This window comes from Oncorhynchus mykiss, chromosome 9, assembly GCF_013265735.2.
Source record: "Oncorhynchus mykiss isolate Arlee chromosome 9, USDA_OmykA_1.1, whole genome shotgun sequence".
In the NCBI taxonomy this organism is placed as follows: Eukaryota; Metazoa; Chordata; class Actinopteri; order Salmoniformes; family Salmonidae; genus Oncorhynchus; species Oncorhynchus mykiss.
The window spans coordinates 54532153-54548634 of record NC_048573.1 but is presented as its reverse complement, the minus strand read 5'-3'; the positions used below and the strand labels follow the sequence as shown (position 1 = coordinate 54548634).

The 16482-nt window shown below is 46.2% G+C and overlaps 1 protein-coding gene across 2 annotated transcripts in view; it reads left to right on the top strand.

Annotated features, from left to right (window-relative positions):
* Positions 1-16482, top strand: part of plxna1a (plexin A1a) — a 279597-nt gene that overhangs the window by 249171 nt on the left and 13944 nt on the right. Inside the window, exons 21-23 of one of the 2 annotated variants that reach the window (XM_036988338.1) lie at positions 1847-2004; positions 4411-4667; positions 9584-9650. In XM_036988338.1, the coding sequence (XP_036844233.1) occupies positions 1847-2004; positions 4411-4667; positions 9584-9650 (482 nt within the window). The remainder of the gene's footprint in view (positions 1-1846; positions 2005-4410; positions 4668-9583; positions 9651-16482) is intronic. The other variant, XM_036988339.1, reaches the window with a different exon arrangement.

Here is a 16482-nt window from a genome sequence, read left to right as displayed (position 1 = left end):
AGCACAGCCTGTGGCCAAACACTGAGGGATACAGAGATAGAGGGAGGAGAAATCTGGCAGGGAGAGAGAGAGAGAACAGAGGGACTATGTGGGGTCAGATGGAACAGTACAGGGGGCATTGTAGAGTGGTTCATGTAAAGCTGCTGTTACTCCACTTGTATACCTGATATAATGAGCATTGTTGAAAGACCAGCAGCACCAGATAGTGACAGTATTCTACACCTCTGTCTGTGTAGCTGGAAGGTTTGGTGTAGAAACCGTGAGCTCCACTAGGAAGTGGAGCATTGCTGTGTCCCCGCCCCATGCCCCAGCAGACTGTGGGGCGGGCCTGGCAGCGGGGAGCTGGGCGTGTCACACTAAGTGTCAGTCAGCAGGGGAGAGGACTGAATGATAGGAGAGGTGGAGCTCAGTGAACCGTGCTGGAAGGGCCATCAGAGAGCAGTGTAATCCAAACAAACACACAGACAACACAAACGGTCACACAGCTAATGAGTCATTAACAGATTAGATGCTGCTGCAACTGTGGACAGGGAGAAGATCGCCTGTGTAGTTTACTCTGCTGGATGCAATGGTGGCTTTGCCTCAGCGCTTACACACAACAAACTCAATAGAATTAAGAACAATTATTTTATTTACTCAATCAATGGAACGTCTAGACATAGCCAGTCATCTTTTCTGCCAGCAATTTATGTTGACAATTCTTAAATAATAACTTAAAATAGTTATTATTGCCTCTTTTATTTGTTATTTGTCATCTTTTATGATTATACAGATAACACAGGCGGGCATTGTAGAGTGATTCATGTAAAGCTGCTGTTCCGTTCAGACAGAACCGGTAGAGGGCAAAACACATGGATCCCTACCAAACCAAACCCCCCACCCAACCCCCCCATGCTATAACAGAGCCTCAAAACCAGACTTAAAGCAGGCATGATATACAATGAGTAATATAATCAAACAGTACAAATAATACAAAGATATTAAGTAAAATATAATGATACAAATTCTAATTTGGGTTGGTTTATGGAGCTGTGAAATTAGCTGGGGGCATGTCTTCCAGAAAGGATAGGAAAGGTTGCCAGATATTAAATGTAATTGCAGATCCCTCTAACGGAGTAGTTTTTTTTTCTCTAGCTTGAGGTGTTGCATAACTTCCTTTATCCAATCGTTAAAAGTAGAAGGAAACCGACCCTTCCACTTAAATAGTACAATATTTAAATAGTTATTTTATCTCTATGAATAACTGGACCCATACTGAACGGACCGTGTATGTTGTCCATGATAATAAAACCTTAATTTCTCCTCTCATTTTTGATAGAATTCTTGCCTTTTTCCTGTAGGAATGTGATGTGTATAATATCTACGTGGCTGCTGTAATGTATGTAGAAGTAGAGAAGCCCCCACAGAGGGAGGATCTACTCTACTATTAGAGTCCCAGCAGACGACGCAGGCCAATAACAGCTGGAGGAAATGATGCATGAAACGCATTGCTCCTTTATTAATTATCCACTCATGCAATTAATTGACTTTCTTTCAGATGAACTTTGTTTTCTCTTTCCGTCTCTCTCTTTTTCTGTAATTATTTTATTCTGGTTCGCTCTCCTCTCCAATTTCCAGCAAGTATGGATTCAATTTCAGAAAGCCTGAAGAATGAAATCAACATCCTATTTTATTGCCTAGCCGACTGTCTTTTTCTAGAAGCCAATTGGTGCGGTGGTAGATGATTGCTGGTGACATTAACACTGTGCAACACAGTGTAATGAAGATACGCTACATCCAGAATATCCTTTCTATGTCCATTCTTACGAACCGCTGTGTCTGTCTGTCTTTCTGTGTGTTCCCTCAGCCTTTGCAGAGCTGCAGACAGACATCCATGAGTTGACCCAGGAGCTGGACGGAGCTGGCATCCCCTTCCTGGAGTACAGGACCTACGCCATGCGGGTCCTGTTCCCTGGCATCGAGGACCACCCCGTGCTCAAGGAGATGGAGGTACGGGTCAAGGAGGTACACCACCACTGCCACCGCAGCATGTAGACTAGAACATCTATATCTATACCTATCTTTCTATATCTACCTATATCTATACCCCATACTCTGGCTGCTTAATGAAAGGAACCTATGATCTAGGTTATATGTTATGGCTATACCACTTTATATACATTAGCCACATCACATAGTATGTTTTTCTGCATGTAATATCAATGTCATTACACATTACTTGTATGTCATTTTATATTATTTTACAGTGGGAAAAACAAGTAAATCATTAAATCCCACCTGGTTTACCATGAAATATATCCAAATGTCTGTCGGAATACAGTGTAGAGACTGTCTCCACCGCCTGCCTTGTCAACCACAGGCTCTTCTAAAGGGGAGGGATTACATCTTTATTGTTTTGCCTGGGTTTCTTTTCTACCGAATTTCCCCTCGGGTCCCAGGCGTAATCAACTGTCCATACACACGGCTCAATCCCTTATTGCTCTGTGTAGCTGCTCTCCCCAAAGCAACCTACAGTACCCAGCCTGTTCCCCAGAGGCCCTGGAATTTCATTTAGCTCAGCTGAGGAAAATTGAGGCACTTTATTAGGCTGTGTAGTGGAAGGAAGAGAGATTCTGTGGAGTCACTGTATGGTGTATGGTATGCCGGTCCTCAATTGTCTACAGGACTGAATGTATGTCAGAGTTATGAGGGCAGACGAGGATCATGGGAGACAGGTCGGTGGGTGGATGGGGCCAGGGGATAGGTTAGTGGAGGAAGAAGTGTTTTTTCATAAAGACAAAGACAGTACTTTGACTTGTTTTTCCTTTTATTAACACATACTGGGTGTTGTTTGGGAATGACATTATGCCATAAGCCTTGCAGAATATACTAGATGTTTGTCTCTCTTTTGAAGAGACACTACCCAGTAGCACTGCCTCATCTGTGTGAGAGAGTTAGAGTGACGGATTGTGGGTCAGGTCTAGAGGGGGCTGTAGTGTTGCTGATGAGAAGTGACAGATGGCAGCCTGTGGAACAAGCTTCTCTCGCCCAGCCACCCCGAACGCACAGCACAGCACTGCACAGGCCTTCCCCTCGCCTCTCACCCAGCCACCCCCGACCCACAGGCCCTCTCCTCGCCTCTCACCCAGCCACCCCCGACCCACAGGCCCTCCCCTCGCCTCTCACCCAGCCACCCCAGACCCACAGGCCCTCTCCTCGCCTCTCACCCAGCCACCCCCGACCCACAGGCCCTCTCCTCACCTCTCACCCAGCCACCCCCGACCCACAGGCCCTCTCCTCACCTCTCGCCCAGCCACCACAGGCCCTCTCCTCGCCTCTCACCCAACCACCCCCGACCCACAGGCCCTCTCCTCGCCTCTCACCCAGCCACCCTCGACCCACAGGCCCCCCCCTCGCCTCTCACCCAGCCACCCCCGACCCACAGGCCCTCTCCTCACCTCTCACCCAGCCACCCCCGACCCACAGGCCCTCTCCTCGCCTCTCACCCAGCCACCCCCGACCCACAGGCCTTCCCCTCGCCTCTCATCCAGCCACCCCCGACCCACAGGCCCTCCCCTCGTCTCTCACCCAGCCACCACAGGCCCTCCCCTCGCCTCTCACCCAGCCACCCCCGACCCACAGGCCCTGCCTTCGCCTCTCACCCAGCCACCCCCGACCCACCGGCTCTCTCCTCGCCTCTCACCCAGCCACCCCGACCAACAGGCCCTCCCTTCGCCTCTCACCCAGCCACCCCCGACCCACAGGCCCTCCCCTCGCCTCTCACCCAGCCACCCTGACGCACAGCACTGCACAGGCCCTCCCCTCGCCTCTCACCCAGCCACCCCCGACCCACAGGCCCTTTCCTCGCCTCTCACCCAGCCACCCCCGACCCACAGGCCCTCTCCTCGCCTCTCACCCAGCCACCCCCGACCCACAGGCCCTCTCCTCGCCTCTCACCCAGCCACCCCCGACCCACAGGCCCTCTCCTCGCCTCTCACCCAGCCACCCCCGACCCACAGGCCCTCTCCTCTCTATGCCTCAGTGCATCCCCCTTCTTCCTCTCCCTTTCCTTTCTGTTTCCTCCTGTGCTCTGCTGACAACTTATGGCAAATTGATCATAAGGTATTTGAGGAAGCAGCTCCTAAGATAGAATGCACTGCAGGCTTTAAAAGCAACTAGGGTCATGAATGTAATAATAACAATGTATTTCCTTCATAGGGCAACATCCCATGCCTTGTATACATGACATAGTCATGCTTGATATAAATGTATGCTTACGTAATGTATTATTTACAATAGCCTTACTCCATTTATGTACATTATACTATTTCCATTAGCCCTACTTCAAAATATTTACGTATTTATATATTACATTGACAACACGTGTAAGTGACAGCCAGTCCCCTGGTCTGATGCTGTTGTTGTTGACAGGTCCAGGCCAACCAGGAGAAGGCCCTGACTCTGTTTGGCCAGCTCCTCACCAAGAAGCACTTCCTGTTGACTTTCATCCGCACCCTGGAGGCGCAGCGCTCCTTCTCCATGCGTGACCGTGGCAACGTGGCGTCGCTCATCATGACTGCGCTGCAGGGGGAGATGGAGTACGCCACGGGGGTCCTTAAACAGCTGCTCTCTGACCTCATCGACAAGAACCTAGAGAGCAAGAACCACCCCAAGCTGCTGCTGCGCCGGTGAGATGGACACACTCACACACTTGTTTGTCGACACGCTCACACACTCACCCACTGACACATTCGCACATTCGTCTGTTGACACACTCACACATTCGTCTGTTGACACACTCACACATTCGTCTGTTGACACACTCACACATTCGTCTGTTGACACACTCACACATTCGTCTGTTGACACACTCACACATTCGTCTGTTGACACACTCACACATTCGTCTGTTGACACACTCACACATTAATCTGTTGACACACTCACACATTAATCTGTTGACACACTCACACATTAATCTGTTGACACACTCACACATTAATCTGTTGACACACACACATTTGCCCGTTCTAACACATTTTTTAATACTGTTCAAATCCAATCAAATTTTATTGGTCGCATACACATATTTAGCAGATGTTATTGCGCGTGTAGCGAAATGCTTGAGTTCCTACTGTTGCTCCAACAGTGCAGTAATATCTAAAAAAATACACAACAATACACACATCTAAAAAGTAAAATAAAATAAAAAAGTAAAAAGAAATATAGAAATATTAAAACGAGCAATGTCGGAGTCCGGAGTATAAGTATATGTACTGTGTGTGTGTGTGTGTGTGTGTGTGTGTGTGTGTGTGTGTGTGTGTGTGTGTGTGTGTGTGTGTGTGTGTACAGTGCCTTCGGAAAATATTCAGACCCCTTGACTTTTTCCACATTTTGATTTTTTTTTTCCTCATCAATCTACACACAATACCCCATAATGTCAAATAAAAAACTGAAATATTACATTTACATAAGTATTCAGACCCTTTACTCAGTACTTTGTTGAAGGATCTTTGGCAGCGATTACAGTATCGAGTCTTCTTGGGTATGACGCTACAAGCTTGGGACACCTGTCAGGTTAGATGGGGAGCGTCGCTGCATAGCTATTTTCAGGTCTCTCCAGAGGATGTTTGGTCTGGTTCAAGTCCGGGCTCTGGCTGGGCCACTCAAAGACATTCAGAGACTTGTCTGTGTGCTTAGGGTCATTGTCCTGTTGGAAGGTGAACCTTCGCCCCAGTCTGAGGTCTTGAGTGCTCTGGAGCAGGTTTTCATCAAAAATCTCTCTGTACTTTTCTCCGTTCATCTTTCCCTCGATCCTGACTAGTCTCCCAGTCCCTGCCGCTGAAAAACATCCCCACAGCATGATGCTGCCACCACCATGCTTCACCGTAGGGATGATGCCAAGTTTCCTTCAGACTTGACGCTTGGCATTCAGGCCAAAGAGTACAATATTGGTTTCATCGGACCAGAGAATCGGTCTGAGAGTCTTTAGGGGCCTTTTGGCAAACTCCAAGCAGACTGTCGTGTGCCTTTTACGGAGGAGTGGCTTCTATCTGGCCACTCTACCATAAAGGCATGATTGGTGGAGTGCTGCAGAGATGGTTGTCCTTCTAGAAGGTTCTCCCATCTCCACAGAGGAACTCTAGAGCTCTGTCAGACTGACCATTGGGTTCTTGGTCACCTCCCTGACCAAGGTCCTTCTCCCCCGATTGCTCAGTCAGCTTTAGGAAGTCTTGGTGGTTCCAAACTTCTTCCATTTAAGAATGATGGATGCCACTGTGTTCTTGGGTGTCTTCAATGCTGCAGAAATGTTTTGGTACCCTTCCCCAGATCTATGCCTCCACACAATCCTGTCTCAGAGCTCTACAGACAATTCCTTCGACATGGCTTGTTTTTTTTGCTCTGACATGGGACCTTATATAGGGGAACTTATATACACAGGTGTGTGCCTTTCCAAATCATGTCCAATCAATTGAATTTACCACAGGTGGCCCAATCACCTACTCATTTAATGGTTTTTCTTAATTTTTTACTATTTTCTACATTGTAGAATACTAGTGAAGACATCAAACCTATGAAATAACACATTACCTTATATAAATGTTACTTACCCTACATTATTCATCTCATATGCATACGTATATACTGTACTCTATATCATCGACGGTATCCTTATGTAATACATGTATCACTAGCCACTTTATACTATACTATGCCACTTTGTTTACATACTCATCTCATTTGTACATACTGTACTCGATACCATCTACTGTATCTTGCCTATGCTGCTCTGTACCATCACTCATTCACATATCCTTATGTACATATTCTTTATCCCCTTACACTGTGTACAAGACAGTAGTTTTGGAATTGTTAGTTAGATTACTTGTTATTACTGCATTGTCGGAACTAGAAGCACAAGCATTTCGCTACACTCGCACTAACATCTGCTAACCATGTGTATGTGAGAAATAAAATTTGATTTGATTTGATTTGATTATGGAATCATGTAGTAACCAAGTGTTAATCAAATCAAAATATATTTTAGATTTGAGATTCTTCAAATAGCCACCCTTTGCCTTGATGACAGTTTTGCACAAACTTGGCATTCTCTCAAACATCTTCAACAGTCTTGAAGGAGTTCCCACATATCACTTGTTGGCTCCTTTTCCTTCACTCTGCCATCTGACTCATCCCAAACCTTCTCAATTTGGTTGAGGTTGGGGGATTGTGGAGGCCAGGTAATCTGATGCAGATCTCCATCACCCTCCTCCTTGGTAAAATAGACCTTATACAGCCTGGAGGCGTGTTGGATCATTGTCCTGTTGGAAAACGAATGATAGTCCCACTAAGCCCAAACCGGATGGGATGGCGTATCGCTGCAGAATGCAGTGGTAGCCATGCTAGTTAAATGTGCCTTGAATTCTAAATTAATCAGTTTCACCAGTAAAGCAGCCAGACACCATCACACCTCCTCCTCCATGCTTCACGGTGGGAACCACACATGCAAAGAACCAAAAATCTCCAGTTTAGACTCATCAGAACAAAGGACAGATTTCCACCTGTCTGGTGTCCATTGCTCGTGTTTCTTGAGCCCAGCAAGTCTTTCTGAAGGCACTGAGAATGCCAAAAGTATGCAAAGCTGTCATCAAGGCAAAGGGTGGCTATTTGAAGAATCTCAAATATAAAATATACTTTGATTTGTTTTACACTTTTTTGGTTACTACATGATTCCAAATGTGTTATTTCATTATTCTACAGTGTAGAAAATAGTAAAAAAATAAAGAAAAGCCCTGAATGAGTAGGTGTTCTAAAACATTTAACCGATAGGGTGTATACACTAATGTTCAAAAGTTAGGGGTCACTTAGAAATATCCTTGTTTTTTAAAGAAAAGCTCATTTTTTTGTCCATCAAAATAACATTTAATTGATCGGAAATACAGTGTAGACATTGGTAATGTTGTAAATTACTATTTAAAAAATAAAAGATTAAGATGGGGAAAAGAACACAGACACTGGACAGAGGAAGATTGGAAAAAGGTGTTATGGACAGACAAATCCAAGTTTGATGTGTTTGGATCACAAAGAAGAACATTCGTGAGATGCAGAAAAGATGCTTGAGGAGTGCTTGACCCCATCTGTCAAACATGATGGAGGCAATATGATGGTCTGGGGGTGCTTTGGTGGTGTTAAAGTGGGAGATTTGTACAGGGTAAAAGGGATATTGAAGAAGGAAGGCTATCACTCCATTTTGCAACACCATGCCATACCACCCTGTGGACGGAGCTGAATTGGAGCCTATTTCCTTCTATAACAGGACAATGACCCAAAGCACAGCTCCAAACTATGCAATAACTATTTAGTGAAGAAGCAGTCAGCTGGTATTCTGTCTAATGGAGTGGCCAGCACAGTCACCAGATCTCAACCCTATTGAGCTGTTGTGGGAGCAGCTTGACTGACTGTAAGAAGTGCCCATCAAGCCAATCCAACTTGTGGGAGGTGCTTCAGGAAGCATGGGGTGAAATCTCTTCAGATTACCTCAACAAATTGACAACTAGAATGCCAAAGGTCTGCAAGGCTGTAATTTCTATAAATTGAGGATTTTTTGACAAAAGCAAAGTTTGAAGGACACAATTATTATTTCAATTAAAAATCATAATTTATTACCTTGCTCAGGACAGCATCTTGACTGTATTTCCTATTCATTTTGCAACTCATTTAATGTATGTTTTCATGGAAAACAAGGACATTTCTAATTGACCCCAAACTTTTGAACGATAGTGTATATGTAGCTGGCTAGTAACAGTGACTAAAGTTCAAGGCAGGGTACTGGGCGGAGGCTGGCTAGTGGTGACTATTTAACAACCTGATGACTTTGAGATAGAAGCTGTTTTTCAGTCCCAGCTGTGATGCACCTGTACTGACCTCGCCTTCTGGATGGTAGCGGGGTGAACAGGCCGTGGCTCGGGTGGCTGAGAGCCTTGATGATCTTCTTGTCTTACTACTCTTATATACACAGTAAAACATGTTGTATTTCTGTGTTCTCTCAAATCATAGCCTAGATGGAGGACTTAAACCCAAGATGGCCAAATCAAAGGGTGTTTTGGAGAAGTTGTCTTCCTATCACCCGTCCTCCCTGTGCCTCCTTATAATTTAGATTAACTAGAGAATTAAGGAGAGAAAGTAGCTTTTCTAGCCGCTGTAGGGGGAGGAGAAAGGGGAAATGGAAGAGGAGCAAACTGTTTGCCCAGGTTTCCTCTTTGGATATTAGGAGAAATAAAGTCCACTAATTACAGTGGATTTTAATTGCTCCTCGTCTGGGGGACGTTTCAGGGTTCTTCATTCGTTTAGGCGACAGGTTTATGATTAATGAGAGAAGTTACCCAATTATGGTAATTGTCTGTTTTTAATGAAGATTGATTGTTTGCGTTGAGAATAAAGTATGTTTTTCTTCATGGAAGTATCACAGCTTGGCTTTTGTCAATTTCGCCTTAAACCAGATTTGTTCGTGGTTAGTTTTGAGGTAGAGCAGCAATTTCTTCCAGTTGATTATTTAATTATCATGCCTAATTTATTCTCCTCTTGTCTTCTATCTCAATGTTAGAACGGAATCTGTCGCTGAGAAGATGTTGACCAACTGGTTCACATTCCTCTTGTACAAGTTCCTAAAGGTAAGTCCACCGTCAAACCAACAAAAAGATATTCCCCATCTCCTGTTTATAATTGCTTTATGAGGATAGTAGTTAGTTAGCACACTATTAGCATTTCAGCAGTAAAGGCATCGGTGGGCACGGTCTGCTTAAGGCTCCAACGAGAGACATTCTTTTTATTTCATTATTTTGTTTAGTGTCATTATTTCTTTGATGGACATGTTCTAGCCTGCGGTCATTAGGCGCTGAGTGGGTGTGACGTTCGACTGGACCTTCTCTCTTCTCACTCTCCCTCGCTCCCTCTTGGAAGAGTGTACAATTACCCCCTAATGAAGCCAGGATGTGGAATTAAAGATAATTTCACAGACAAGCGTGCCATGGCGAGGGCTAGGGGATTGATGTATGCGTGTTCCCTCTCGTTAGCAGCTGTCTGGTTAATTAGCGCAGATGCTAACGAGACGTTAACAGCATATGGTGGCAGAGGGGAGAGAGGGAGAGTTGCGGTGCTGTGTAGAAGCTAGGAGAGGACACTGGAGGTGGAGACTTCGCTGGATTTGGATCTACCTCTATCCCACTTAGCAGTTAGCTAGGCCCTGTCTCCACCTTTCTCCCAACTAGCTTCAGTCTCCACCTCTCTCCCAACTAGCTTCAGTCTCCACCTCTCTCCCAACTAGCTTCAGTCTCCACCTCTCTCCCAACTAGCTTCAGTCTCCACCTCTCTCCCAACTAGCTTCAGTCTCCACCTCTCTCCCAACTAGCTTCAGTCTCCACCTCTCTCCCAACTACCTTCAGTCTCCACCTCTCTCCCAACTAGCTTCAGTCTCAACCTCTCTCCCAACTACCTTCAGTCTCCACCTCTCTCCCAACTAGCTTCAGTCTCAACCTCTCTCCCAACTAGCTTCAGTCTCCACCTCTCTCACACTCTGGGTGTTCCCTTAACTCACACATATGCATGCGCATAATTCTCACCTTCTGCATTAAAGACACTTTTTCATTACTGATAAATAGTGGAGTTTTGAGTTTGTTTTAAAAGTGGGAGAGATAAATGCTATCCCTATCAAGCACTTAGAGCTATCTCTCTCTTTCTCTCTCTCTCTCCCTCTCTCGCTCTTGTGTTCTCTCTCTCTTTCTCATCCTCGACAATTGCACATGCATCTTTAACACGGTGAAGAGCTTCCTAAGCACTTTCTCTCAATCGTTAACCTCTTGTTAGTTTCAGCCTCAGCTGCCACCTGGCCGCCCTCTCTGTCACTCTGCTCTAAACTGATACTCGTTTTAAGAGGGAAACTTTTTCTTGAGCCTGAGCTGGGGATAATGACACTATTGACTGGCAAGTGCACGTGATAGTGAAAATGCAGAAAATCTTTATATGAGACCGCCTAGCGCTCTGTCCCCTAGGCCAGTGAGAAGACACAGGAGCACAGCGTTGCCTCATTGCCAGCATATTTCCTGTGTTTGAGGGGTGCAAAATCCACTTGTGACGTATATCTCACTAGACTGCTTTCATTTTACTCTTGCGAGTCTTTTATACTCTTGCGTTTCCGTTACATGTATAATAACAATAATGCTTAGTCAGGGATTTAACACACTTTCTCGACACTTGCATCACAAGAAAGAGAAGAAAGATAACTTTATTTTGATGTGTTCCACTTTTGTGAAATTGAAAAAAGTTATAATTTTATATGGTTGAAATGTTAAGAAATTAGATGTGCTAAAAGAAAAGCAATTTCCGAAAATGAAAACTATAGTGATGTTATGTCTGATCTTGCAAAAAACTGTAAAGTATGTTTAGATAGGTGTAATCTAGAGCCAATCCTGTACCCTGCTATTGACACACTTGTTGAATTATGCAAGAGTGTGTGACAAAAGTAATTGAGGCAGTCTAGACAGTACAGGTGAGTGATGGTAAGGTAGACAGAGCAGGTGAGTGATGGTAGGGTAGACAGAGCAGGTGAGTGCTGGTAGGGTAGACGGAGCAGTTGAGTGCTGGTAGGGTAGACAGAGCAGGTGAGTGATGGTAGGGTAGACAGAGCAGGTGAGTGATGGTAGGGTAGACAGAGCAGGTGAGTGATGGTAGGGTAGACAGAGCAGGTGAGTGATGGTAGGGTAGACAGAGCAGGTGAGTGATGGTAGGGTAGACTGAGCAGGTGAGTGATAGTAGGGTAGACAAAGCAGGTGAGTGATGGTAGGTTAGACTGAGCGGGTGAGTGATAGTAGGGTAGACAGAGCAGGTGAGTGATGGTAGGGTAGACTGAGTGGGTGAGTGATAGTAGGGTAGACAGAGCAGGTGAGTGATGGTAGGGTAGACTGAGCGGGTGAGTGATGGTAGGGTAGACAGAGCAGGTGAGTGATGGTAGGGTAGACTGAGCGGGTGAGTGATGTTAGGGTAGACAGAGCAGGTGAGTGCTGGTAGGGAAGACAGAGCAGGTGAATGATGGTAGGGTAGACAGAGGAGGTGAGTGATGGTAGGGTAGACAGAGCAGTTGAGTGCTGGTAGGGTAGACAGCAGGTGAGTGATGGTAGGGTAGACTGAGCGGGTGAGTGATGGTAGGGTAGACAGAGCAGGTGACTGCTGGTAGGGTAGACAGAGCAGTTGAGTGCTGGTAGAGTAGACAGAGCAGGTGAGTGATGGTAGGGTAGACAGAGCAGGTGAGTGATGGTAGGGTAGACAGAGCAGGTGAGTGATGGTAGGGTAGACTGAGCAGGTGAGTGATAGTAGGGTAGACAGAGCGGGTGAGTGATGGTAGGTTAGACTGAGTGGGTGAGTGATGGTAGGTTAGACTGAGTGGGTGAGTGATGGTAGGGTAGACAGAGCAGGTGAGTGATGGTAGGGTAGACTGAGCAGGTGAGTGATAGTAGGGTAGACAGAGAGGGTGAGTGATGGTAGGTTAGACTGAGTGGGTGAGTGATGGTAGGGTAGACAGAGCAGGTGTTTGGTTGTTGCAGCCCTGTTCCACCCCTTTATGTTAATGTCTTCCTATGTGAAAATACACCCGGTGTATTTATGTAAATGAGGCACATAAAGACAAAATATTTTTGATGTACCTGATACAATAAAACCATTTTTATATGTGACCGACCGCCCCGATTCGGTCTTATGTAGCAACATTTGAAATTGTGTTTTTTACATTAGATAAAAGTAGTGACTACGAAATGGTATATCATACACTGCAGTTGAGGAACAATGGGAAAGTAATGGCTTTGAAAGTTGATAAACTTGTAACCCCACTTTTGAGAAAATGGCCCTTCAGTGTTTTGGTACGTACACCCATCGTTCACACCCACTTAAGCCTTAGTCCCACCCATCTCTTTAAGGATTCACATATGAGGCCATGTGGTAAACACACGCTATAGTAAAACAAGTCTAAGTTTATTTGTCACATGCACAGGATACAGAAGGTATAAACGGTACAGTGATAGTACTTGCATAGTAGCAATATCAAAAATAGAAAGTGTCCAGATAAAAATATTTTATCGTTATTAGATGATGCTTACCCGACACACTTGTCTAAATTGATGGGTTATGTGAAGGAAATTATATAACCACCCCTCACCCACATCTAGCTAAGTGGATGGGTCATGTAATAATCTGGCTGAAATTGAGTCTTTTATTTAGACATGTAGCTAGCTAGCTAAACAATTAACCGGAATGATCCCAACTCATACTACCGCCAAAACAAACATTGTCATAGCTCTGGTATGAATCTGCAGGTAGCTAAAGCTAACAAACTAGGCTCAATGTTAGCTAGCTAACATTAGGCTATATCTAGCTACGCAGATGGATTTCTGATTCGATATGATATAATATTTCTACACAGATCACATGTAACGTTAGCTAAAGCTAAAGTTTTCTAGCTAACTAACAGTATGCTTTAACTTGCAATAAAAACTTTTGACATAATTAGAAATGTATATCTGAAAATGTAGCTAGACTCTTACCTGTATACACGGATGAATGCTTCACGGCAGACTGGAACCATTTAAGTCTGTTTTGTTTGTAGCTACAGTACATCTTGTTTGGCCAGCTTTGTTTCAAGTCACTCCGGTTGTGTCATGTACTGTCATGTTGTGTCTTGTCTCTGTCCTTTCCCTTCACCCTGTCTCCCTCTGCTGGTCGTTGTTAGGTTACCTTTTCTCCCCCGCTTTCCCCCAGCTGTTCCTTGTCTCCTCTGACTACCCATTCACCCCGTTTCCCACCTGTTCCCTTTTTCCCTCTGATTAGGTCCCTATATCTCTCTCTGTTTCTGTTCCTGTCCTTGTCGGATTCTTGTTTGTTGTGTTTCATGCCTGAGCCAGACTATCGTCATGTTTGCTGTAACCTTGTCCTGTCCTGTCGGAATCTGCCGGTCTATCTGAGCCTACCTATGTTTGGTTATTAAAGAAGCTCTGTTTAAGTTAGTTCGCTTTTGGGTCCTCATTCACTCCCCATAACAGAAGAATCCGACCAAGAATGGACCCAGCGACTTCGGATCCTCTCCACTCAGCCGTCGGGATCCAGGGAGCGATGCTAGGCAGACACGAGCAGGAAGTGTCTGCTGCTCGACATGCCGTTGAGACCCTGGCCACCCAAGTCTCCAACCTCACAGAAAAGGTTCACCATCTCCGCCTCGATCCACCGGCCACTTCCAGGGCTTTCGAATCTCCGGAGCCCAGAATCAATAACCCGCCGTGTTACTCTGGGGAGCCCACTGAATGCCGCTCGTTCCTCACCCAGTGTGATATTGTGTTTTCTCTCCAGCCCAACACTTACTCCAGGAGCACTGCTCGTGTCGCCTACGTCATATCTCTCCTTATTGGACGGGCTCGTGAGTGGGGCACGGCAATCTGGGAGGCAAGGGCTGAGTGTACTAACCAGTATCAGGACTTTAAGGAGGAGATGATACGGGTTTTTGATCGATCTGTTTTTGGGGAGGAGGCTTCCAGGGCCCTGTCTTCCCTATGTCAAGGCAATCGATCCATAACAGACTACTCTATTGAGTTTCGCACTCTTGCTGTCTCCAGTGGCTGGAACGAGCCGGCCTTGCTCGCTCGTCTTCTGGAGGGTTTCCGCGCAGAGGTAAAGGATGAGATTCTCTCCCGGGAGGTTCCTTCCAGCGTGGATTCCTTGATTGAACTCGCTATTCGCATTGAGCGACGGGTTGATCTTCGTCACCGAGCTCGTGGAAAGGAGCTCGCGCTCTCCGTCGCCTCCCTCTCCGCATCACTACCATCTTCCTCTGCCGGCTCGGGTGCTGAGCCCATGCAGCTGGGAGGTATCCGCATCTCGACTAAGGAGAGGGAACGGAGAATCACCAACCGCCTCTGTCTCTATTGCGGTTCCGCTGGTCATTTTGTCACTTCATGTCCAGTAAAAGGCCAGAGCTCGTCAGTAAGCGGAGGGCTACTGGTGAGCGCTACTACTCCTGTCTCTCCTTCAAGATCCTGCACTACCTTGTCGGTCCATCTACGCTGGACCGGTTCGTCAGCTTCCTGCAGTGCCTTAATAGACTCTGGGGCGGAGGGCTGTTTTATGGACGAGACCTGGGCTCGGGAACATGACATTCCTCTCAGACAGTTAAAGGAGCCCACGGCCTTGTTCACCCTGGATGGTAGTCCTCTCCCCAGGATTCAGCGTGAGACGCTACCTTTAACCCTCACTGTTTCTGGTAATCATAGTGAAACCATTTCTTTTTTAATTTTTCGTTCACCTTTTACACCTGTTGTTTTGGGCCATCCCTGGCTAGTTTGTCATAATCCTTCCATTAATTGGTCTAGTAATTCTATCCTCTCCTGGAACGTCTCTTGTCATGTGAAATGTTTAATGTCTGCTATCCCTCCTGTTTCCTCTGTCTCTTCTTCACAGGAGGAGCCTGGTGATTTGACAGGGGTGCCGGAGGAATATCACGATCTGCGCACGGTGTTCAGTCGGTCCAGGGCCACCTCTCTTCCTCCACACCGGTCGTATGATTGTAGTATTGATCTCCTTCCGGGAACCACCCCCCCCCCCGGGGTAGACTATACTCTCTGTCGGCTCCCGAACGTAAGGCTCTCGAAGATTATTTGTCTGTAGCTCTTGACGCCGGTACCATAGTCCCCTCCTCCTCTCCCGCCGGAGCGGGGTTTTTTTTTGTCAAGAAGAAGGACGGGTCTCTGCGCCCCTGCATAGATTATCGAGGGCTGAATGACATAACAGTGAAGAATCGTTATCCGCTTCCTCTTATGTCTTCAGCCTTCGAGATCCTGCAGGGAGCCAGGTTTTTCACTAAGTTGGACCTTCGTAACGCTTACCATCTCGTGCGCATCAGGGAGGGGGACGAGTGGAAGACGGCGTTTAACACTCCGTTAGGGCACTTTGAATACCGGGTTCTTCCATTCGGCCTCGCTAACGCTCCAGCTGTCTTTCAGGCATTAGTCAATGATGTCCTGAGAGACATGCTGAACATCTTTGTTTTCGTTTACCTTGACGATATCCTGATTTTTTCACCGTCACTCCAGATTCATGTTCAGCACGTTCGACGTGTCCTCCAGCGCCTTTTAGAGAATTGTCTTTTTGTGAAGGCTGAGAAGTGCACTTTTCATGCCTCCTCCGTCACATTTCTCGGTTCTGTTATTTCCGCTGAAGGCATTAAGATGGATCCCGCTAAGGTCCAAGCTGTCATTGATTGGCCCGTCCCTAAGTCACGCGTCGAGCTGCAGCGCTTTCTCGGCTTCGCGAACTTCTATCGTCGTTTCATCCGTAATTTCGGTCAGGTGGCAGCTCCTCTCACAGCCCTTACTTCTGTCAAGACGTGCTTTAAGTGGTCCGTTTCCGCCCAGGGAGCTTTTGATCTCCTCAAGAATCGTTTTACATCCGCTCCTATCCTTGTTACACCTG